Source organism: Lepus europaeus, chromosome 4 (assembly GCF_033115175.1).
Source record: "Lepus europaeus isolate LE1 chromosome 4, mLepTim1.pri, whole genome shotgun sequence".
Lineage (NCBI taxonomy): Eukaryota > Metazoa > Chordata > Mammalia > Lagomorpha > Leporidae > Lepus > Lepus europaeus.
In genome coordinates, this window is record NC_084830.1 from 30,424,699 (window position 1) to 30,451,068 (window position 26,370).

General features: G+C 36.0%; 1 protein-coding gene across 2 annotated transcripts in view; it reads left to right on the plus strand.

Moving 5' to 3' along the window:
- CSMD3 (CUB and Sushi multiple domains 3) overlaps positions 1 to 26,370 on the plus strand; it is a 1,267,615-nt gene that overhangs the window by 987,733 nt on the left and 253,512 nt on the right. For both annotated transcript variants that reach the window (XM_062189471.1, XM_062189472.1), the window contains one exon: positions 11,695 to 11,811. In XM_062189471.1, coding sequence (XP_062045455.1) covers positions 11,695 to 11,811 — 117 coding nt within the window. The remainder of the gene's footprint in view (positions 1 to 11,694; positions 11,812 to 26,370) is intronic.

Consider the following 26,370-nt stretch of genomic DNA (forward strand, 5'->3'; position numbering starts at 1 on the left):
AGGAAACTTATATTCTCACTTTAAAACTTTCTTTCCCTTTGGTTTGAAAGGGAGGTTTTTTCTACTTAATATATACTTCGCTGATGGCGAAGTGAATCTAGCTATGAGATTATTATTTAAGTTCTGATTTTGGCTATGCTATGACAGAAAAATGTTAGCCATCTCTTTTATAAGGTCTAAAGATTAAATTGTGCGTCCTACAGATTCCTTTATAATAGAATTAGTTTCCTACCTTGAAGAGAATAGAGAAATGAAAGAACAAGTTGGGCTTAGAATAGAGAAATGAGGGAGCAAGTCCTAGATCGCTTACTGACAATAGCAATATTACATGAATACTTAGCAAACCGTTTCAACCATTAGATAACAACTTAAGAAAACATTTACCAGAAGGTCCAATGCCTTCTATAAATTTTAAGAATCATGTATTTGAAAACACCTCTTAAATATCTAACATGGTGTAGTTTGTTTAACCAGTAAACTTAAGCACAACCATCTAAAATGTTTTTAGTTTCTTTCTACCAGCACGTTTAAAACATATGATACACAGATTCAGGTCACACAAATCAAAATGTATCTTTGATTGATTTTAGCAGCTTAAATTTATGGACAATCTTATCTATAAGCCATTTAAAATAAAACTCTTAAAAAATTTCCCCATGTGGATTGCCAATTGATTTGAATTGCTTTTTGTTTTTAGATTACTTTAACACATTGCCTTAACAGAGCATCAGAGTTTAATTCTATGTCAAAGAGAAATTGAGCTTCCTGTGATCTTTTGCTGTGAGGTTTCCTTCCTTTACCTTCTTTCATATTGGTGACCATGTTTCTGTGTTTCTGTGTGTAACACATCTTTAAGCATCTTTTGCAGGGCTGGACGAGTGGCAACAAATTCTTTCAGTTTCTGTTTGCTATGAAAAGTCTTAATTTCACCTTCATTCACAAATGAGAGCTTTGCAGGATATAATATTCTGGGCTGGCAGTTTTTCTCTCTTAGTACCTGGGCTATATCTCGCCATTCCCTTCTAGCTTGTAGGGTTCCTGATGAGAAGTCTGCTGTGAGTCTAATTGGAGATCCTCTGAGAGTAATCTGACGTTTCTCTCTTGCACCTTTTAGAATCTTTTCTTTATGTTTCACTGTGGTGAGTTTGATTACAACATGTCGTGGTGAGGATCTCTTTTGGTCATGTTTATTAGGGGTTCTATAAGCTTCCTGTACTAAGATGCCTCTGTCCTTCTCTAAACCTGGGAAATTTTCTGCTAGTATCTCACTAAAAAGGCCTTCTAATCCTTTCTCCCTCTCCATGCCTTCAGGAACTCCTAGACCCCGAATGTTGGGTTTTTTAATAGTATCCTGTAGATTCCCGACAATATTTTTTAGATTTCTAATTTCTTCTTCTTTTCTTTGGTTTGCCTGTTTCCTTTCCTGTTCTCTGTCTTCTAAGTCTGATATTCTCTCTTCTGCTTCGCCCATTCTGTTTTTAAGGCTCTCTAATGTGTTTGTCATTTGATCTATTGAATTCTTCATTTCATTATGATTTCTCTTCACTATCACAGTTTCTTGTTCCACTAGTTGTTTCATTTCATTTTGATTCCTCCTTAATATTTCATTTTCACGAGAGAGATTTTCTATCTTGTCCATTAAGGATTTCTGTAGTTCAAGAATTTGTTTTTGAGAACTTCTTAATATTCTTATCAATTTTTTGAGATCCGCTTCTTGCATTTCTTCGATCTCATCATCTTCATAATCTTGAATTGGGGTGTCTTTTTCATTTGGGGGCATCATAGTGTCTTCCTTGTTCTTGTTAGCTTGGTTTTTGCGTTTGTTGTTGGGCATGTTGGAGATACTTGGTTTCTTCACTGTGGTGTTTTTTCTTGTTACACTATGGCTCTATATTAAGTGGACTGTCTGCTTTCAGTGGAGCCTTAGAGGCTTGAGATGAGTGTGGACTGAGAGCTGTGTTTGGTTCCTCAGGATTGAGGGTCTGTCAAAGATGACACTCCCAGGTTAGGTGTGGTAAATCTCTCTTTTTTTGATTCAAAAGGGAAGTAATTCCACACAGCTGAACGTAATTGGAGGTAGTTAGCAGGCAAATGATAAACCCACAGGAGCCAGAGATCGGAAGCTCTTTCCCAAGGATCACACAGGGAATCTCTGCTGCCCTCAGTGTGGGCTCCAATTCTCCTGCAGTCTCCCACTGGGTTGCCAAGTTAGATGCTAATCTCCTGTTATTTCACCCCTCCCCCCAGAGTCAGGTGTTTCTGCTAGGCTCAGGGCTGGTGCAGACCTGAGGTCGCCCTGCTTATGACGTATGTCCAAAATGGCGCCTGCTCTGTCTTGCTTGCCTTTGAGAGGTGAGCGGAGAGAGAGAAACTTGTGTCCGTATCGGTCACTTTTTTTATTTTTTTCCTCTCTCTCTTCTAGTTAGCCTGGTGAATTTTTCCCCATGGAGTTTCAAGCCTCATTCCCTCTAGCCTCCTCTTTCCGTTTGCCCGCTGGTGTCTTGGGCTATTGAGGTTCGGCTCACCTCGCGTTCCAGCGCTGGTGTGTTGAGTCTGCTGCTGGTGTCCCGAACTTGGGCTCCCACGCTCTCCACGCAGGTCCACTGTGAATCACTAGTTCTGGAAGAGTTTCCTCTGCTGTTTCATCCCCTACTCTTCCTTGACCCTGCAGTATCTCCACTTATATTAAACTGTCTCTCCCCCGGACTAATAGTGTGCTCCCTGCCTATTCCGCCATCTTGCCGCTCTCTCCCATTGTTGCAGTTTTCAATAGCAAGGTGAATTAACAATGTTTTGAGTTACCTGCAACAACTATAATGTAATAAGAAAATATTTGTGTTTTACATTTGTGCAAGCTTCCATTTATTTCCAACATACTATGCATTGTTATCTATATTCATAACTAAAGGAAATGCTAAAATTCAGAATAAACATATTCATTTGCTGTCTAGAGAAAATATAGACAATTTTCATTCCCATCCAAATTTATGAAAAAGTATAAGAGTCCCTGGATTATAAAGAAAAGACAATATGAACCCTATTCCCCTCCTTTTTTTTCTAAAAATGTTGACTCTTGTTTCCATGTTGCACTTTTTAAAGAATAAAAAATAGAAAGAAGTAGAGGACATCATCCTTTTTGACCTTCAATAAACAGAAAATGATTTCACCCTTTGAGAAAATGTTGAATTGAAGTTGTATTTTCCTCTTTCACTAGAATGTAGTACCATCATCCCATGCTACCAGTGACTTTTAGGGTCTCCCACAGATACCAAAGTTTCCAGATGTTCAAGTCCTTTATAAAAAATAGCATTGTATTTGCATATAACCTGCGATATACTCTTGTATACTTAAAATCTTCCTAAGAAAATATGGATTCTATTTAGTTGACTAACTGTGTAGTTTAGTGAATGGTAAAAAGGGAGAAGAAAAAAAAAAAGGACTGCTCATGTTCAATACATATGAAACTTTATTTTTTCCTTAACATTTCCATCAGCATTTGATTGAATCCACAGTTATGGAGGGGTGACCATACTCTGCTCCTGATGCTTAGGGAAAATAAAGAGAAGAAGAAAATAAAAGCCCAAAGCTTTTCCTATGGAGTAACAACATGCCCTGTGTAGGATCACATAAAAGGCCTTCCTATCTCTTGAAGGAGGAATTTGGCTAGAATACTATACTAAGGTAGTTCCTTCTGCTGTTTCCTCCCAGCTTTGTGCTCTCCTGAGAATGATGAGGTTAATTCATTTTCATGTAGCCACACAAAAGCCTCATTATATTTCCTCTAGAAGATTTTGGAGTAGGTCAAGACATGTTCTTAATCAATTTAGCTTAAGCTTTCACTATATTCCTGATTTAACAGACACTTCCTGTTCCAGTTCCAGTTTATAATTTGATCTCCTCCAAAGGCTACTTTCTCAGTAAATAAATAGCTGGAATTTAACCTAAACTTTTCAGTCAATAATAAATAGCTGGAATTTAAACCCAAACCTTTGCGATTCCAAAGTGCTTTGAATTTTATATTGTATTCTGCTGTATTACCTCAAAGTATTGTAAATATCTATGAGTTTTACAGTTCATTTATTTAGTTAATGGCAAGATATTGATAATGTGTTTTCCTTAATATAACATGCTTATTGGCAATGTATTATATAAACAGATGCTATGTTAACCTCTCAAAGTACAAATGATGACATGAAAGCTTTGATTTAATAGATCTTGTATAGAGACATACAGACATTAAAAAGCTATACAAATCAACCCATTATTTAAGCCATACTCAGTGTCCTAAATTTAATTGATGGAATACTGAATAATAAGAGCTTCTGAATAAATAATGAAGTTAGAGAAGCCTTTCTTCAGCAGGCAAATTTGAGATTTGGTGTGAGTGACTAAATTATAGCAGGCTTTTTTTCCCACTAAAGTCATTATTGGACTAACATTAGTTGCTTTAAGTATGTTTTAAGTAATAAAAGATTGGCATCACTAAAGAGCAATGACTCAGAGAAAGAAGACATCATCTAAGTGATAAAATAAATCTTGGTCTAAAAATGCTAATAATTCAATCAATTTTAAGAAATTATCTTTCCATACACTGTTTAGTACAAAATCACATTAATAATTACCAAGGATTGGGAGTGCAGGAGTGGGGAGTGGCTGCTAATGGAAACTGGGATTCTTTTGACATTAATGAAAATGTTCTGAAATTAGATAATGGTGTTGGTTGTATAACATCTTGTGAATATGAGAAAAATCACTCCTTTGTACACTTGAAAAGTCAATTTTATAGTATGAGAATTGCATCTCAAAATATTAAATTGAACTAAAAATGAATGACATGGGTATCATACATTAATGTCCACATTCTCAAGACTATTATTAATAGAATTGAATAGTATCAAGGAAGGCCTATCCAAGCAACATAGCTATTCATTGGCCTTTCCTATAGAATAACTCTTCTAAGATCATACTCTTTGAATGAATTGAAGCAACTAGTGAAATGGCAGGTGTAAGAGTTCATATACCATTAAACTGATATTACTGAATCATTAAAGTGGGATATGAGGCCAGCGCCATGGCTCAATAGGCTAATCCTCTGCCTGCGGCGCCAGCACCCCGGGTTCTAGTCCCGGTCAAGGCACCAGAATCTGTCCCGGTTGCCCCTCTTCCAGGCCAGCTCTCTGCTGTGGCCCAGGAGTGCAGTGGAGGATGGCCCAAGTACTTGGGCCCTGCACCCCATGGGAGACCAGGAGAAGCACCTGGCTCCTGCCTTTGGATCAGCGCTGTGTGCCTGCTGCAGCAGCCATTGGAGGATGAACCAATGGCAAAAAGGAAGATCTTTCTCTCTGTCTCTCTCTCTCTCTCTCACTGTCCACTCTGCCTGTCAAAAAAAAAAAAAGTGGGATATGAGTCACTGATTAAGGATTATTATATTCTGATGACTTTATAGCATTAGATGTGATCCCTTTGACTCTTAGTCCTATCATTATGATCAATTGTGAAGTGAAACTGATCCCTTTGACTAGTGAGATGGCATTGGTACATGCAACCTTGAAGGGATTGAATTAGAATCCCCTGGCACATTTCTAACTCTACCATTAGGGGTAAGTCCAATTGAGCATGTGCTGAACTGTACATCTCCCACTCTTATATTTAACAGGGATCACTTTTCAGTTAAATTTAAACACCTAAGAATAATTGTGTGTTATTTAAAGAGTTCAACCAATGGTATTAAGTAGAACAAAAAAATACTAAATGAAATAATGTAGTAAGTTGGTCCTCAACAGGACAAGGGCTGATCAAGTCATTGTTTCTCATAGTGTCCATTTCACTTCAACAGGTTTCCTTTTAGATGCTCGGTTAGTTGTCACAGATCAGGGGGAACATATGATATTTGTCCCTTTGGGACTGGCTTAATTCAATCAGCATGATGTTTTCCAGATTCCTCCAATCTGCAACAAAATGGAGGAAAGGCTTTCTCTTAAAAAATACTTGAAAAATAATGCTTTAAACACACTCTATGCTAGGATTTATATTTTGGGGCATTCAATCAGGCTGTATCAAGGAATAAGTAATCCACTAGAAGAATACAAGTAGTTTTGTAAAGTACAGCAATTCTTTCAAACCAAAGGAGTCACAGGTCACCTCTAGTAAATTATTGATTTAATTTATCACATTGTTCTTCTGTGACCTGCAAAAGTCATCACTTTTTAAAGTAACTAACTCGCTTTCTGAGAATAATTTATATGTTATATAATAATCTTTATTAAAATATATATTTGATAATAAATTATACATTACACAAGTGAAGAGACAGAAGTGAAAATGCAAATAACTTAAAGCTACATTGTATATATTACAAAGTCTAAAATTCCCGTTGACTCTGTGACTTCCAGATTTCAGACTCAGCCCCAGCCTGTGATCCCTGCAGGCATTTTAGGAATGAAACAGTGAATGGGAGGTCTTTCTGTCTGTTTAACTGTATGTTTGTGCCTAAAATATAAGAGTCAGAACATTCAAATAACATGTCTCCCATATATATAGTTGAGATTTTTCTGTTTTGTTCACTGTTAAGTTACATCTTGTTCTCTTTCCTCATTAGCCCTCTCCTTCATGCAACACAAATGAAAATGAAAGTCTTTTTGATTGAGTGAATAATAACCTTAAACCTTGTTGTAGTCTGATGCCTTTATTTCTCTGGTAATACCATCTGTGTCCACTGTAAAACAAGAATATATGCAGTTCAGTTGTATTATATTCATGTTATACGTACATAATCATACCATTGTAATTCAGCTAAAAAAGAATGTTAAAGAAGTTTAAAAAGAGATAAAGAAAAAAAATTAATAAGGAAGTTAACTGTATGATTTTACTCATTTAGTGAGCATGTGCCCCAAGGTGATAAAATGTTGGCATCGATTGGCAAATACGAATTGGTAGGCATAAAGTTCTCTTCCCTCAGTGAAACTCTATCCATATGGCTCTCATTTTAGAAACATCTTACTGTTGAATATATTTCTAATGTTTAAAGATAAATATCTATCACATTATTATACCTAAATGGAAAGCTTATATGGTATTTTTCAGAATGTGTCTGAATTCTATATTGGGTTTAAGTGTCTTTTCCAGAGTAATTTCAACCAAAAGAAATGTCTGTGTTATATGCTGGTTGTGGAATATCTTTTTATTATTATGTGGTTTTGAAATCACAGTTCATTTAAATATCAAACAAATTTTTAAAGAAGCAACTATGCATAAACCCTGTCCTACAAAGAGAAAAAAAACATGATAAGACATGTTTTGGAAAAATCGTTAGTAGTGTTATGAACTATTGGTGAAGAGTAGAGCTGGGAGTCTGTTGGAAGAGTCCATGGAAAAACTAGTGGGAGTCTGGATTGTAGTAGTTATGGTGACAGAAAAGATAGGGAGAAGCTAATAAGCTAAGTAGGAGTATAAACAACAAATCAATGATGTATTAGATGCAAGAATTGGGGGAAGGGGCTTAATAATAATGATATTTTATAAATAGGGTGTCTCATATTTTAAATATCTGAAATACTTTGGCTCTATATTTATACATAAAGCACAGTTCTCTATTACTGGAAAGCCATAACTAATTATAGTCAATTAAATAAACATTAGAATTATTGGTAAAATGGTAGCACATTTTAGATTCATCAATTTGGTTTTTGCATAGTGTGTTCTCAGGAATATTGGGTCTGTAAGATGAAATATGAAAAAAAAATTTTTTCAGGGTCAAGTAAGTTTGTGAGAAAGCGTATGCCATTCTTCAAGCGTAAGGCTCAATTTTCATAAAAAATGAAAACCTTGATTCTTTTATCTATGTATTTTCCACCTAGTCTTGGAACCATCTTTTCTCATAATTCATATGTTTCACAAATACACTATTAAAATATAGACTTATATACCACATGAGTTATAGTCAAGAACAAGTGAGTCCTTGGATTTAATGCATGCTAATGGATATAAGCTGTGCCATATTCTGAATATCTATCCTGTTCAACTTAGTTTAGTCCTTAAAATCTTATGTTAATTGTTTGAAAAAAAGTGGAAACTTAATCAATTATGATATTCTGGAATTAGAGCCGAATGGGATATCATTAGATCATTTCCATGCCATTTGGACTTTGATCCAAATCGGTGAACTAGCTAGTTCTCTTTATAAGTTAGTTGCCTCCAATGTTTTTTATAGCAACTGAATAGTATAGGCTGTTTAGAGGAAAAAAAAAAAAAAACAGCTAGTTTGACAAAAGGCCCACATATAGATAAAGTATATGACAAATGGCAAAAAGTAAGCATAGAATTAAAAGGCTTAAACTGCTTTTAGCTCTTACTGATAAAAGCTAGAAAGATAAGGACTGTTCTTTTTTTTTTTTTCTATGATTCAATAAAATTAAATTAAAACAGGCAGTGAGAATTGGAAAAGCTTCTAGAAAACAATATGGGGAATCAGTGGAGTTGTCCTCATCTAGCTATTATTTTATTGTATTTTATAAAAATAAAACATATTACAATAGATCTGTTTTTGAGAATGTGATTAATTTTCTCTTAAGTATATTAAAACATACTACATAATAACAAAGTATCACTTGCCATAATGATATGTGATTAAATGGGATTCGCTGTTCCTACTTCACTGCCCGTCCCTGGCAATGGTTTAAAAGGATCTGCTCCTGAACATGTGTCTCTCTCTCTTCCTCTCCATCTCCTGACCTCTGTTTCTGTCTCTGTCTCTCTCTTACACTCTCCTCCCTCTTTTTCCTTCATTGCCCCTTCCCTCCAGTCTGTAGGGTTTCCTCCAGTAAACTCATTCCCTTAAAAAATGTGAACTCTTACATATTCATTTTTGTAAAAAGCAAAACTTATGTTTATATAAAGGAATTTCAACAAAAACTATACGTCTGTCCATTGTTTACACCCATTGCGCAGAATAGCTAATAGGTTTTCAGAAACACTTTTTTTAAAGAATCATTTATTTGAGAGGTAGAGTTACAGACAGAGAGAGGGAGAGACACAGAGAAAAGTTTATTCTCTGCTGGTTCACTTCCCCAATTGGCCACAATGGCTGGAGCTGAGCTGATATGAAACCAGGAGCCAGGAGCTTCTTCCAGGTCTCCAACGTGGGTGCAGGGGCCCAAGCTCTTAGACCATCCTCCTCCACTGGCTTCTTAGACTACCAACAGAGAGCTGGATCAGAAGAAGAGCAGCCGGAACAAGAACCGATGCCCATATGGGGTGCCACTACTGCAGGTGGAGGCTTAGCCAGCTATGCCACAGCACCAGCCCCAGAAACATATTAATATATGATAGCAGAAAGTTCACAATAAAGTAACAGAACTAAATTTGAATTAAAAACTCCAATTTTTGCCCATAGTTTCCAAGTATAAAAACAAGTTTTGTGATGTACATTCAAACTATTTTAATTTTAGAGCACCTTAAAATCAGAAAAAAATTTAACATAAAACACTTTACTCATTCTTGAAAGATTCTCTCATCAGCTGCATTATCAGTTGAATAAAGTTATCAGTGCTGAAATAAGAATGCACCTGACTACTGCTATCTCAAACAATAATGAGTGATGAGAATGATGCTTCTTTGGTTATTATCATCACTGTCAATTTGTTGTTGTTTGTGCAGATTTCTAATTTTAGTATGTTTAAATTTGAAGTATTTATTACCCTTCACCAGAACACTACAGAAAGAAGGCTGAACACTAATTAGCCACTCCACTCCATATAACATATTCTTTGTGTTTGTACGTTCATGTGTTTAAAATATATTGCTGCATTTTTAAACTTTGGCCAGGAATCCATCTAAAGTTTCGACTTTTTCCAGACTTCCATAACTTTTTCCTAGGCACCTAATCTACCCTGCATCCAGTGCTGTTCAAAAGGACAATAAGCATTAACTCCAATAAATTACGACATAAAGCCTAAAGCTATGTATTTCTAGCCTCCTTCAGCCCTTTCTCATGTCACTAGTTTTTAAAGCCAATCATTCCACTTTTGTTCTTGATCTTATCTCTAGGTCAATGCTCCTTATTTCCTCTTGTAAGGACGCCTTTATTCTTTTTAAATAAAGCAACAAAAACACTCTGTTTTTCATCTCCCCTTACTACTCTACATTGTCCTCCCGTTCCTAGTCAAGATTCTATGTCTGCATTTACCCTTCATCCAAAACAATCTGGCTTTTGTCATTCTACTATAGTTCAGGAACTAGCAGATTTTTCCATTTGAGAACTAGAAATGATATCAGTGGTGCTGGTCACATATGTCTCTGTTGCATATTCTGTGGTTTTTATTGTGTTTGTAGTACTAAAAATGTAAAACTCTGTGTTGGTCCATGGCCTGGACTTGACTTCCTGGCTGACTTTGCAGATAGCTTCTCACGTTGAAACTATAGCGCTAACACTCTTTGTGTTTGAGGGGAATAATAAATTTAGTGAAAAGTTCAAAGTCAATTAGGACAGTCTGAGAGAAATCAAACTATTCACTTTAATCTTGATAAAATAGGAGGCTAGTGACCATGGACTCATCCTGAAAATCTTGCAGTGTAGATGAGCAAATCAGTAAGTGTGTACTTCAGGCAGGAAGCCTCCCAACTGGAAGAAAACTAAAAATATTTGTCCCGGGCTCAGCAATCAGAAATCACCTCCTGCTGCTAAGGAATAAGTGAGTGAGCCCAGCAGATAGATGTGCTTTGAAAAAATCCTTCCTCATGGAAATTACAGGCCAGAGGAAGAAGAGCCCCATTGCTTTACACTCCAGATTCCAAGGGAACCAGGACTCCGTTTTCATTGGCCACTTTTCAACACCCTTTTCCTTGAAACCCTCTTTTTCTTTTGGCTTCCAAGAGCCTGATTTCTCCATACCCCTCCTCTTTGATCCTAAGCTTTTGGAATTTCTCAGACTCCTATTTGGCTGTCTTTTTCTCATTTCTCATACTTCCCTGAATGATCTCATTCACTTAGAGCATATCAATGATGAATAAATCTAAAATGCCATAACTAGCAAAATTCAGAGAACTCATCCCTGTTCTGCTCATAAAGAGCCATCATCTACAAATTTAGCAGAAACCATGTTTTCACCTTCATCTTTTTTATGAACAATCACATGTGGGCCTGATGTGGTGAATCAGTCTACCTAAAGAAATCATCAACAATTCCTCTGATTTCAAAGAAAACTATATAAACTGACAAAGATCAATGAGAAAATAGCATATTTAGAGGAGTAGGTAAACATATAGGTACAACCATCCATGTCTCATGTATATAAATGCTCAATTTGACAGAAGCATAATCAATGTTAAATATGACTAGAGTTTCAAAGCCTGGCAACAAGGACAACAATCTCCCACTTGCAAATGTAATTTGTCATCATTATGAAAGAGATGATTAATTCTGTACTCTTATCAGAAATGAAAGCAAGGCATCTACTATTTCTTTTAGAGATAACACTGTTATAACATTATTATATTATTTTGCTTTGGATAACAGGAAATCTGAATAAAATTTTATATGTACAAAATTTTTGAATTGGAAAATATTTGAAATATATTGATAAAAGATGGAAATAAATTATACACATTATAATCAAATAAACATGTTATATGAAGATTATATGGTCTGAACTTTAATTTTTTTCTAAAAATAGTATTTTTACCATTTTTACTTTCCAGCACCCTGTGGAAGTCGTTCAACAGGTTCTGAAGGCACAGTGCTTTCACCAAACTATCCAAAAAATTACAGTGTGGGACATAATTGTGTTTATTCTATAGCAGTTCCCAAGGAGTTTGGTAAGTAAGATTCATCTCATGATGTAGACTTTTACTTCAGACTTGCTTTATTTTTCACTACATGAAAATTATTTTTTAAAGAAAATTATTCTGCAATTCTTTTAGATAGTAACTTTGTAATAATAAAACTTTGAAGTCATTTTAGTCAATCTGAATTTACAGTCAAGTACACAGGTGAACAACAATATAAAAATGAAAACAGGATTGTTTTTAATTTTTAAAAATAAATACATTGAATAACCTTGCAAGTGCCTTTATATTGGAATTACAAACAATGGAAAATTACCAGAGGATAAAGCAAAGTCTGCTTGGAAAAATTATGCATAAAATTAAAATAGAATAACGATTATACAACAAACATTTACAAAACAATCATGTCTGTTTTATAGTTTATTAACACATTTCAAAATAGAGAGATTTTTGTTTTAAGCATCTAGTTCTGGAAACAGCAATGAATATAAAAGACAGCAAAGGACATTTCAGCTCATCTTGTCAACCTGAGGATCTGTTCTGCATTGACATTTAGAAGACAATATGTCCTTTGCTGCCTTCACATCTCCTTGATCACAAGTCTGAGAAGTCACTTATCTAGTTTCTAAAAGTATTAGATATGAGATCCTGCTGGATCTAATTCAGATTAAACTCTGTTCATGGGTGGATAGGCAGGAGAAATTTATTGAGCAATTAAAATATGGGAGAAAGGGTGAAAATTCGTCAGCTCTGGAATTTAGATTTACAGCATTTACAGGATTTGTTATGGCTGTCATGAATGTCTGGGTCTGGATGACTCAGTATTTTAGCAGGACATGGATTTTATTGTTAAATGTTGTTGGATAACATCTTGACTTTACATTTCTCCTGCTGATATATCAAATAAGCTGATGCTTCCAGTCCATTCTCTTAAAACCAGATATTACCTAATATCCTCCTTTACTCCCCTCTGAAACAAGTCTGAGATCCTCAGCTTAGTTGAGAACACTGTCACCAGAAATGAACTATTGTACCTGCAGTTTTAACATCAAAATAAATTGATGATACCAGCATTAGCAAGGTGTCTGTGTGCTCTATAAAGTATTTCCCTTCCCTAACATATAGATTGCTTGAATCAGTTGAGCTCTTTGGTAGTGAAGAGAGTGACAGTTTAGACAGAAAATTATCTTGGACTTAATTGTGTTTACCTTTTTTTTTTCCTTTTGTGCTCAAGAGAGCATAAATCTCTCGCTAGAGATTTATGGTGCCCAGATGCCAAAAATGCTACCTAGCTGCGGACTGAATCCTAGCAATGATTATTCAGAAAACTGTATGGTTCTCTGGGTCCTCTTTGGAAGCCATTGGTTTGTTTTATTCTACTCTGTTCTTGGGATGCTGTCTGGTCAAAAGAATGAGAAAGAGGAAAATTAGGCTTTTCTATTTCCTGCCATGTAGATATGCTGGTCACCCTGGAGATATTTAGTATAGACTATGCATTCTCAAAAAGAGAAGGAAAAAATGATGATCAAAATAAAAGTACATTAAAATTCCTAAATAATGGGATCTTTATTTTGGCAGATTGATATAACTTGAATTTAATCCTCTTACTGTAAAAAAAATGAGAAAATAGTGAATGGTTTTTAATGTTAACCTTTTAAAAAATTAGTCTTGTATTACTTGTGGATAAAATAGATTGCACTTTGAATTATTAGTAAGGAAATTGATTTATTTTATAAATGTTTTATCAATCTTTATCTCAAACTACATAAAAATGTACAATACTTAAATAGTGATTTTAGCCTGCCACATCTCTCTTTGGACAAATTAGTCTCTCTTTGGACAAATTACACAATCTCTGAGACTCAGTCTTTTTATTTATAAAATGTAAATCATTGTGTCTACAGAGCAGTTGCGAGAAGTAGATGAGATTGTATTTATATATATGTGTGTGTGTGTATCTCCTATCATCATGCACAATATCACTGTGCTTCAAAATGCCAATATTGGCATCAGATTTCTTGGTTCAGGCTCAACTCGATAACTTTTCTGTACCTTTTCTGTGGACAAATTACATGGTCAGTGGAAGTCTTACTTTTCTCATCTCTATAATAGTGATGATAATTATCTACCACAAAGGACAATGTTATAATTAAATATAAAAAAGTATGTAAGTGATTGATGCAATAGCACATGATAATTCAAGTATACACTGCCACACATATGAACTATTTTAGTCTGTTTTGTTGTTGGTGTTATTATAATCCACTGTCACAGACTAGGTAAAGTATAAAGTGTGGAGGATCATTTAACTCATTGTTTTAGGGGTTGGGAAGTCCCAGAACAAGGTACTGGAATCTGCACAGTATCTGTTGAAGGCTTTTATCTTCATCATAAACTTGGCAGAGGGCATTATTTGGTGAGTCAGAGCAAGCTGACCAAAGAGAGCTTTAGCCACTCCTAGACTCAGTCATTATTTTAACAATACATTAATGGGTTCTAGACATAAGAGCAAAGCTCTTATGACCCAGTGACTTCGAGTGTCCTTTTGCAACACTGCTGCCTTGGTGTGCAAGTTTTGAACAAACCAGCTTTTGGAGGACACATTCAAATGATAGCACACACACATAACCATACTTTTTTATTTTAAAAAATAATTTTCCTTTTCCCTTGTATTCAAAATGCATAAAAATGTACAGAAGACTCTCATATAATTTTGAATAGCATATAGAGATATATATTTATGTGATACAGTATAAAATTTCACTATATTCATGTAATATGTACTGATCAAGTCATGATAATTATAATTTCCATCTTCTTATCCATTTTTTATGCTTAAAGCCTTTAAACTCCTCACTCCTAATGTTTTACAAAATATATAGTAGGTTATTGTTAGCTATAATCACCCCACTGTGCTGTGGGACATAGAACATATTCCTTACACATTTTTCTTTATGTTCCCATTCATATAGAACATCCCGCATCTCCATCCTCCACTACAAAAATAAGATGACTTGGATTGCTCTAGAGTCTTAAAGGTTATATGGATAAAAATAAACCAATTATTTGTATTATTTAGTTAAAGCATGATAACAAATATTTTGAGTTTCAAATCTGCAGTGGATGTCCAATCATCTAATGATCCTACAAATTTTCTTAGTTTAGGATAGTAAAATTACATAAATATTTTCCGTTGACTTTTCCTATTTGTACCTGTACCTCTTTGTCTTGAAATATTCAAGCAATGTCATTGATATATTCAAATCGAATTCCATTTTCTTTCTTTCTGCTTCCCATCATTTTCATTTTGCCATAATTTCCTTCTTTTGCCACATTTGACTATTTTTATTACATTTTTATATCACTTCTCATATATTACTATTTATATTTTTCTCACTTTCATTAATCTAAAATTATATTCATTCCTTCTCTATCTTAGATAGTGAACCCTCTTAGAACTTGACTCATATTATTTAGCAGAATATCTGTCAGATTTATTCAGTTCATTCATTAGGATTGCATTTTCCAAATAGTTTAAGATTCTAAACAATTTGTATGAGGTAAAGATCAAATATAATCAATAATACCCATGAAAATACCTTTAATCACACATAAAAGATCATCTACATGATTTTGCATATTTAATATTCTTGATTTTATTAATACATCATTTTGATTTCTGACTCCATCTTCACAAAACCTTTCCTCCTATTCACGTCTCTGTTTCTGTCTCTCATCTCCTTCCTTTTTTTAATGTTTGGGGCAGGTTGTATGTGTGTGTATGTGTGTGTGTGTGTAATGAAAGAGAAAGGAGGGAAGAAGGGAGTGAGAGAGATAAAGTGATCCCACCCATTGATTCATATTGATTCATCCCCAAATGCCTGCCATGTCCAGGACTGCTCTGTGGCTTAAGCTAGGAGCCAGGTTCACAATCCAGTTCTACAAGGGTGGTAGGATTTAAAAATCTTCATATACATTGCTATATTAGTATGCATCAAATATTGACATTATAGGCTAAAAACTGACATCCAGATTTCTCAGAGAACTCCAAAAGGTAAAGAACATTTTGAGAAATTCAAGCCAGTCTATGGTGACGTGATTTTGTGTTCAGCCACCCAGATAGTTTCACCTCCAAGAAGACCCACTGACAGCATATTTGTTTAGGGCATGCAACTTATCTTTTCTTTCTTTCTTTCTTTCTTTCTTTTTTTTTTTTTTTTTTTGACAGGCAGAGTGGATAGTGAGAGAGAGAGAGACAGAGAGAAAGGTCTTCCTTTTTGCTGTTGGTTCACCCTCCAATGGCTGCTGCGGACGGCACATCTCGCTGATCCGAAGCCAGGAGCCAGGTGCTTCTCCTGGTCTCCCATGCAGGTGCAGGGACCAAGCACTTGGGCCATCCTCCACTGCCTTCCCAGGCCATAGCAGAGAGCTGGCCTGGAAGAGGGGCAACCGGGATAGAATCCGGCGCCCCGACTGGGACTAGAACCTGGTGTGCCGGCGCCGCAAGGCGGAGGATTTGTATGATAAGCCACAGCGCCGGCCGACAACTTATCTTTTCTTGAGACTAGTTTTCACATGTGAAATCTTGGCAATGGGTATAAAAACCTCCTTATAATTGTCAATGAATTTGCCTTCTCTCCTGTCTTTTGTTATTGGTACAGTCTCTGAATAATGTATATTTCAAATTCATAGATCCCTAAAACACCTAAAATTTTTGTCATTCTAGTCTACTTTATACTAGTGGCACATAGAATTACTAAAACCATTTGTCATTTGCTTTTGGAGGGACCACTTTGTAAAAGTAGCTGTCGCCACTTTGAACTTCTACCTTCCACAAACTATATATATTCACAATTTTTATCTTCCTATTTCCCACTGCAATATTTTTATTTGAATCAATTTATAACATCTTTTCCTATGATAATGCCCATAATAAGGATTATAAATATTTTTATTTCAATTTTCCATAGTTTTATATTAAAATCATTGATAATTAGGTAAGAGCTATCTCATTAATTCCTTTTTACATTCATTAAATTTAATGTTTTCTTTCCAGCTGTTAGACTTTGGTAATTACATATGGTTAAGTATAATTTTTCTTTATTATGTTATATCATTCATATTTATGCATAAATTATTAGTCTATGAAAAATAATCTTTGAAAATTTAGGCCTCAGAATTTAGAAAGGAGAGTCCAAAGAAATAAATTGAAACTAAGATGCACACACAAAATCTCCAAATGTATATATATATTAAGAAGCATCTGGATTTTTTAAAATGTGGCAACTTGGTTTTGATCCTTGCTGTTGTATATAATCCTCTAAAAGTCTTTACTTTAAAAAAGACCTATTTTATTCAGCATTGTTTATTTAATTTATGTTCCAATTATCCAATTTTCCCCATATTTTAGTGACACATTGTTTTAAAATTCTTTCTGTATGTTCATTAGGTCAGCATATCATTTTATTTTTCCTGATGTAGCTTTTTAATAATGAAAGGACCCTTATGAAAATTAATAGAGGCTTTTTTAAAAAATTTATTTATTGATTTGAAAGTCAGAGTTAGAGAGATAGAAGGAAAGACGGAAAGGAGAGAACTTCTATCCTCTGGCTCACTCTCCAGATGGCAGCAACAGCCTGGGCTGGGAGAGGCTGAAGCCAGGGGCTGAAGCCAGCTTTATCTGGGTCTCCCACATAGATGGCAAGGGCCCAAGCACTTAGGCCATTTTCTGCTCTTTTTCCCAGGCCATTAGCAGGAAGCTGTATAGAAAGTGGATCTGCCAGGACACAACCTGGTGCCCATATGGGATGCTGGCATCAAGGCATTGGCTTTACCCTCTTTACAATGCTAGCACATAAAAAGGCTTTTTATATTTTATATTTAAAGTATTTGATACTTCATTTTTATGTAAGTATATAATAATTATGAAATTAAGGTGGAGTAAACTTGTTCATTATTCATAACTCCCTTAGATTTTAGACTGTGCCTTATTTAAATTTAGTGTGATTCCCAAGAATAACTGTAGTCTGGGCCCTTGTGTTGCTAGTTCACGAGTTTTGCCAGTTGGTGCATCTCAGTAGATGTTACATTAAATTCAGAATCTATTATGTAAAGGAACAAAATCAGAGACCTTTTATATTTCTTTATAAATTCCTTTGGTAAATTTTGTATTTCCATTTGGGTCGGATTATGGGTCTCTCCCACTCTCTCAACTTTCTATTCATTCACCTTCTATATTTTTTTGATACTTACTGGAAATACTTCAGAGGAAAGTTGGCCTCTTTAATTTTATGTCTTTTAGTACGCGATATCTGATATCAATAACATCAGGAGTAGGGGCTTTCCTCATGGAAATGGTTGCTTTACAGAATGAAGCTGCATTCAAATTAACTTCTTGGGTGTACCATATGGGTGCCTTGAGTGTTTTCTTCTGTAAAGCCAAGGATCAGAATTTTTGTTACAACAGATGCCTGGGCAGCACTATTAGCAAAGATGTTTTGTGTTGTAAGGAGTTTAGACCTCAGCCTACCACTTTATAACTGCTCTTCCATAAAATGGCGACCAAACAGGCTGATATATTGCACAGGGTATCAGTAGTTTCCCTCAGTTTTATATAGAAGAGTCACAGTGCCTGGCTAATACAACAAGATGCAAGAGTTGTTCTTTTGAACCTAGCATTAGTAACAGTTATCCTGGAAAGGAGTCATAGATTTAGAGACACAGATACACAGAAAGTTCCAGGCTATGACACACAGTTTGTGGTATTTTAAAGGGAATTTAAGTCCTGTTTCTAAATGCTGATTATAAAAACTTCTGATCATTTGATTCAGTCTGTGATAAAGATTTGAGGACACTCAGAAAATGCAGCACAAAGCAGAATAGCTTCAAGTTTAACAGCACTTAGTAGAGTCAGTAACCAAATCCAAACAAGAGAAGAGAGACCTCTGATAGTGTTCATCATTGCCTAGACACTCTTCTCTCAGCTTCAATTGTTGGGGCTGCCGTACAAGCACTGTGGAATACAGAATGTTTTGTTCCTCATATGGAAATTTCTGGAGGGAGCAGGGCAAACCCCCAAAGAGGTCCAAAAAGTATGTGAGAGAGTAAGGAAAGGAGACTGATGGGAGACTTATTGTAGTTACAGGGAAGTGGTGGAGAGGGTTCCTGTGTACAGGTAAATACTTGCATGATTTGTATTTTCCTCTGGTATCAGGGGCAAGCATTGTGGAACAGTGGGTTAAGCCCCTGCTTAGGACATCCAGATTTCATATTAAACTTCCCGTGATCAAGTCACACCACCACTTCAAATCCAGCTTCCTCTAATGCACTTGGGAGAAAGCACATGATAAATAAGTGCCTGGGTCTCTGCCACTTACATGGCAAATGTGGAGTGAATTCTCTCTCTTCCTCCTCCTCCTCGTCCACTTGCTCCTCTTTCTCCCCACCACCCAAGGCCATCACTGTCTTTCAAATAAATAAAAAACTCAGAAGTTTTTTTTTTTATGATACCAAAGATGAATCACTCAGGCCTCCTAATCAGTTTGTGTAGACGTAGGGCAATTGAGAAAGGGTAAGTGGTAGGGCTTAAAGTTGTCAGTTAAACATCAAAAATGATTTCAAACAGAAACTGTAATTTATAAAGTGCTAATCTTTATGTGTATCATATAATAGTTATATATGTCATGTCTTTCTATTATTTTATTCTCTTCCCAGTTTAAGCAAAATTATTTTTTTTAAATTTTTATTTAATGAATATAAATTTCCAAAGTACAGCTTATGGATTACAATGGCTTCCCCCCCCATAACTTCCCTCCCACCCACAACCCTCCCCTTTCCCGCTCCCTCTCCCCTTCCATTCACATCAAGATTCATTTTCAATTCTCTTTATATATAGAAGATCAGTTTAGTATATATTAAGTAAAGATTTCAACAGTTAACTGTTAAGCAAAAATTATTTAAACTTACCAAGAAAATGACTATAATAGATTCTTGATGTGATTTGTTGAATTTTCAAAATAACTATCAAATGTTCTATTGGGTTCACACGCTGAATGTCTATTTGCATTCATTGTAATAATGTCAATTTTGATGTTTCATAATTCTCCCATTTTTAAAGCGTATATAGGAAACAAATTATGCTTATTTTTGAAAGGAAATGAAAATATGGTGCATGAACAGAGATTGAACATTTTTCAACAATTGGCTTAAATATTGCTTGTGATGCTTCAACATATCAATATTTTTACTATTTATGTTTGTTTCTATTTTTTGTCTTTTTTTTGCTGAGATAAGTTCAACATTTGTCCTATCAGGTGACTTAATATCTGTTGGCATCAAAACCATAAGTCAATGATGGTAACAATAATAAGATTATTAAGGAGAAGATTAGACAATTTTTTGTGGAATAGTGGAAGAAAAGGCAAACTGAGAGTCCAAAGCACTGGACTTAGTTCTTTATCTGCCTCTAATTGGCCCTTGAGCAAGTTATTTAAGCTTTCTGGTCCTCATTTTTTTTATATATATATTTAAAATGAAAACCTTGGTCTCCAAGGAACTACTCTGTTCAAAATATATGTGAAATTAACTTTTAAATTCAGAGTCTGCTACTAGAAGTTGGAGAAGTAAAGTATAGGAAAATATCACTAACCTTTCTGACATTCTGGATGTGCTCATAGAAGTACATGGATTCATGTATTTTTAGCAAGTTCTATAGCAAACTATAAATGTAACAAAAATTCTTATTATTTTATGTGTGTTCCTGCAAAGTAAGATAAGAATTATGTAACAGTGATATATTATGTTCTTCCTTTAAATTTGCCTTCCTTTTTGTCTCTTTTTTAATGCATCAGCATATGCTCAATGGGCAGTTTTACCTTTGTTATTGCTGTCATCAATGTGTCATAAATACTTCCAAGGCATTTCACATTTTTCAATTCACTACAAATGCTAGAAAATCAGTCTTTCACTTTATTTCTCTACTGGTAATTAGGTACAAAGTACTTTCTTGAATGAACCTGAATATTCATATACAGGAGTAAACATTACCTGTAAATAGTTTCACTATAAAATTGTTAGTCTTCATTTAAAGAGATGATAGGTAAGAACATTTGAAATAATGCAAAGAGAAATAATAATACAATTCCCTATATATATACATGCGTAGCTACTTTTGGAAAACTTTTTATGGAGAACTCATTATGTATAGCATTTCTATTATTCTGTCATGCAGGATCACATTTGAAATATTTCACACTATGACAGATTAAAGGTAGAAGATAAATAATTCACAGAACACATAGCATGCCACAGGCAGAGTCTTTGGTAAACACGGAATACTCATCATTTTTGACACGCTCCAACTAATGTTTCAGAATGATATAATGATCTGTAATTGTTTAACCCGGCAATCCAGTGCTGATTATAATTAAAATACAGATTTTTTTTCCTATTTTGGTAATACATATGATTTAATTTAGCTGCTTTAGACCTAACAAAACAGTCAGCACTAACATTTTGAGATAATTCACTTATTTGAAAGCTCAACAAACTTTGTTTAAAATAGGTTAAATGATTAAAAATTTTTCTCATTGGTTTATAGACAGGTGGTGCACATCTCACACTAAGGAAGTGTGGTTCCAGTCTTTGAACTGAGAGATTTAAATATTATTTTTTTATAATTTGTATTCATTCAATATTTCAGTCTAGATTCTCTGCTAAGAAGTAAAATTCAAAAAGCAGATGTGTAATTGGAATATTTTCCAAATTCGCTGAAGCTATCAATATACTAAAATATCAAAATTTCCTCTATTACATTGCTTCTGTTAGCAACATTTTAGATCAGAATTTTTAAAATCATATTTATTTTAGGCTGGCGCCGCGGCTCACTAGGCTAATCCTCCGCCTTGCGGCGCCGGCACACCGGGTTCTAGTCCCAGTCGGGGCACCGATCCTGTCCCGGTTGCCCCTCTTCCAGGCCAGCTCTCTGCTGTGGCCAGGGAGTGCAGTGGAGGATGGCCCAAGTGTTTGGGCTCTGCACCCCGTGGGAGACCAGGAGAAGCACCTGGCTCCTGCCATCGGAACAGCGCGGTGCGCCGGCCGCAGCGCGCTACCGCGGCGGCCATTGGAGGGTGAACCAACGGCAAAAGGAAGACCTTTCTCTCTGTCTCTCTCTCACTGTCCACTCTGCCTGTCAAAAATTTAAAAAAAAATCATATTTATTTTATTTGTATTGGGGGTTACCAATTACAATTTAAATTAAATCTTTGATTCAATGGTAAATAGTATAAATGAGACCATGTCTTTGGGAATATGTAATAATAGATGGTGTATAGTATGGTGAATATTATCCATGCCTTCTTGAAGATAGTTAAATTCCAAAAGGTTTAAAGCACAGTATGATCCAAACAAAATTCATCTGTAGAATGATCTAGAATATCAATCTTGTATATTTTCTGTGTTTAATTAGAACTATGGAAACTTAATGACTTGCTGTCCCTTTTACTCGATGCCTTTGCTCCTCTTTAATGCCTCCAAATTCACAGAAATATGCTAGTAATAATTCTAATATCAGAGCAAGTAGAGATCTATATTATATTCCTGTAAATGGCAGTTATTCACTAATTATAGTAATTCTAGTCTTTTGAGCTAGAATCTGATTAAACAGGTTATATAAACAATGGTTCCTATCTTCAGGAGATCACAGGAAAGGACTTAGTTAATTAAAGAGTTTATTTAGGAAAAACATGAAAACTACTATAAAAACAGTTATATAACTGAAAATTCAATTTGTGACGATATTGTGAAAGAACAGAGGCACACCTAAGGCAGAAAAGCAGCTTACCTGGGAGATGGGGTAGCAGTGTCAGACACGTATTCCTTATCAGATGGTGCTTGATTGGAATCTCAAAGTGCTGTTGTTAGCTAGTTGGAGAAGGATATTCAGCCAGAGAGAACAACACAGAGAAAGACAGAAATATGGTACATTATTTCTACAAAGAACTATGTATTTTTTTCTTATGGAAAAGAAAAGCATTAGTAAAAAACTATTAGGCTTGGGGCCAGTGCTGTGGTGCAGCGGGTTAACACCCTGGCCTGAAGCGCTGGCATCCCATATGGGGGCCTGTTCGAGACCCGGCTTCCTCACTTCCAATCCAGCTCTCTGCTATGGCCGGGGAAAGCAGTAGAAGATGGCCCAGGTCCTTGGGCCCCTGCACCCGAATGGGAGACCCGGAATAAGCTCCTGGCTCCTGGCTTCGGATCAGCACAGCTCCAGCCGTTGTGGCCAATTGGGGAGTGAACCATCGGATGGAAGACCTCTCTCTTGACTTCTCTATCTCTCCCGCTCTGCCTCTCCTCTCTATGTGTAATCTGACTTGCAAATAAATAAATAAATCTTTTTTTAAAAAAACTATTAGGCTTGAAAATGGAGAAGCAGACAGAGACCAGATTATGTTGGGCCTTGTATGTTCATGTTGACACCAATTCAATAAATGCTTATTCCCATTATGTTTCAGAGAACTATCTTCTAGACTGAGGTTCCCTGATGCTTAAAGAAACAGAAATGCTTAATTCATCTTATTAACATATGTGAATACTCTGAGTGGTCAAATAATCCAGGAATAATAGTCATCTGTTACAACAGTTCAATTTATTTGATTTTTGAAATGTTTCCATTTTATTGACAAATAACCATTTCTCAATCTCATTGAATGACCCTACAATTCTCTGGCTTCCTAGCCTTTTCCAAAATCCTTCTCTTCAACAACTAAAGGAATAATATATAGCCTGGCATCAATTCTGACTGGTCTGTGCCCGTGCCATATTGATTGAATATTTTGAGTCACTTGTGAATATAGTTGAATAAATTGAAATACATGCACACAGCACCACAAATTCTGCTAAAATGTCTGTTCACAAAAATGTAAACAATGAGGGAAAAATATGTATGAGAAAAAATAAGAAGAGGATCAAATGTAGATTGGGGAGTTTAGATTGCAGTACGCTAAAATATGTGGTTGAGTAGGGGGTTGAAGTTGTGAACCACAGAAACTAGTGAAACACTCAAGCAGGAACTCAACTATGCCTATTAAACATTTTAGGTAGTAGTACGGGGGAATGTGTTTATGTTGGGGGTTGGGGAGGGTTTTTCCCAAAAGCACAAGTGTGAGACATTTAGGAGACTAATTAAGTCAGAGGGCAGAGGGAGAAGGAAAAAAAAAAAAAAAAAACAAACCCTTCGTTGCTTGTAGAAGACATTACAGATATGTAGTGTGTTATTTGTGGGCATGTATGTGTATTGTACTGTAATTGTCTCAAGACAGAGAATATTGGAAACAGGCATCTAAGTTGAAAGGTTTCAAGGGCCAGTGCTGTAGCACAGGGAGTTAAAGCCCTGGCCTGAAGCACTGGCATCCCATATGGGTGCCAGTTCAAGACCTGGCTGCTGCACTTCCAATCCAGCTCTCTGCTTATGGCCTGGGAAAGCAGTGGAAGATGGCCCAAGTCCTTGGGCTCCTGTACCTGGGTGGGAGACCTGGAAGAGGCTCCTGGCTCCTGGCTCCTGGCTCCTGGCTCCTGGCTCCTGGCTTCTGGTTTCGGATCTGTCCAGTTCTGGCCGTTGCAGCTAATTAGGGAGTGAGCCATCAGATGGAAGACATTCTCTCTCTTTCTCTCTCAAAAAAACAACAACAACAAAAAAAAAAATTTAAAAAAAAAAGAGAAAGGGTTGAATGTGCCATAGAAGCAATAGAATGTGCTGTCAAAGACATCCCTGATGTCTGGACTTGAGATACAAATCTAGACTCCACTTACCAGCTTTTCTGGTTTAAAAATTCAATGTTGTCAGCTAGCTTGGGAAGTTTTCAAGCTTTAGGCAACCAGTTCATACTGATTCTCACTTACAAACCCAGAGGGTCTGAATTATAAATCACAATGCCAATTTACCAAATCATTGTGAGAGAATATCCAGTAACCTTGTCAGTCCTGGCCCTTTGCCTGGAACTCTTTTCTCTCTTTCTTTTTGTTTTTTCTAAATTTATTTATTTGAAAGAGAGTTACAACAAGGCAGAGGCAGAGAGAGGGAAAGAGATCTTCTATCTGCTGGTTCACTTCCCAGATAGCTGCAACAGCTTGAGCTGGACCAATCCAATGCCAGGAGCCAGGAGCTTTTTCAGGGTCCTCCCAGTGGGTGCAGGGGCCCAAGTACTTGGGCCATGTTCTGCTGCTTTCCCAGGCCATAGCAGAGAGCTGGATTGTAAGTGGGGAAGCTGGAACTGGAACTGGTGCCCATATGGGATGCCAGCACTGCAGGCTGCGACTTCACCCGCTACACCACAGCACCAGCCCCTGACTGGAGCTCTTGATGACAGTGGATCTACCTACTCCTTTGACAATATAATTATTTCCCAAATTATTAACCTGAAATATATGATGTTTAAGGATGTTATGAAGATGCTTAATGTACTTATGGAAAATTTGTATCAAACTATTACAACTAGAAGAAACATCTTTATCTATGCTAGGTAAATTTCTTTCTTTAGTCTTCACTAAACCAATCTCTTTGAATGTTTTGGAAGTGGACACTGACACCCAAGTGCAGATGCAGATACAGAAAATCAAAATAAATATTTGGAAACAGTGAATTAAAAAAGGTTGAAAGGTGAGAGGGATTTAGTACGATAGGTAAGTCACCACTTGGGACACCCTGATCATATATCTTGAGTGCCTGGTTCCAAGTCCCAGCTCTTCCATTGCTGATCCAACTTTCTGTGAATGTGCATTTCAGTAGGCAACAGATTATGGCTCAATTATTTGAATACCTACCATTCATGTGAGAGATCCATTTTGAGATCTGTGTTCCTGGCCTCAGCCTGAGCCAGGCTAAGATGTTGCAAAATAAACAAGCAGAAACAAGATATCCTTAACTTGATTCTAAGGTTCCTCCTTGACCTAGCTTCCCCTTGCTTTATCTGAACACAAGGGCATGTAGGACTACATTCTGGGATTGGTGAATGTCCAGCCAATAGGCCATATGAGCCCTGAGCAGTTATTTAGACTGGTTGTGCCAGGGCAACAAATTAGGACTTGAAATTCAATAAATCTTTAGCAGGCTTATTTTTTAAGTTGATAATTTTGTATGGCCTGTGAGTGATGTTCTTGGTAGAAAAAAAGGTTCCCCATCCCTGAATCCCTGAACTGAAGCATACCTGATTTTTTCCCAAGGATCAAGGCCCATATGCATCCATAGCCCACTAAAATATGCCACCTGGATTTGACCTGAAGAGGACTCTGTGTAAGTGCACCTCAGAGTCATTTTCAAGTGACCCGTTCCAATACTTGCCTGTGGATTCTACTCACACTTTTTGCAGTGTAAAGGCAATTCTAACCAGAGTGTTGGTAGGACAGGGAGAATAAGGAAGAGGAAAAAGTCCATATGACTAACCAAGTATGTTTCCTAATTTTTTCAATTTTGATGCCTATACCTCACCTTTGAAATTCAATAGACTTGTATTCATACTTGATTGTTACTTTTCATGTTATGCTGTCTATTCCCTAAGATAAAGTAGTGACAAAATTCCATTCTGGGAGAAG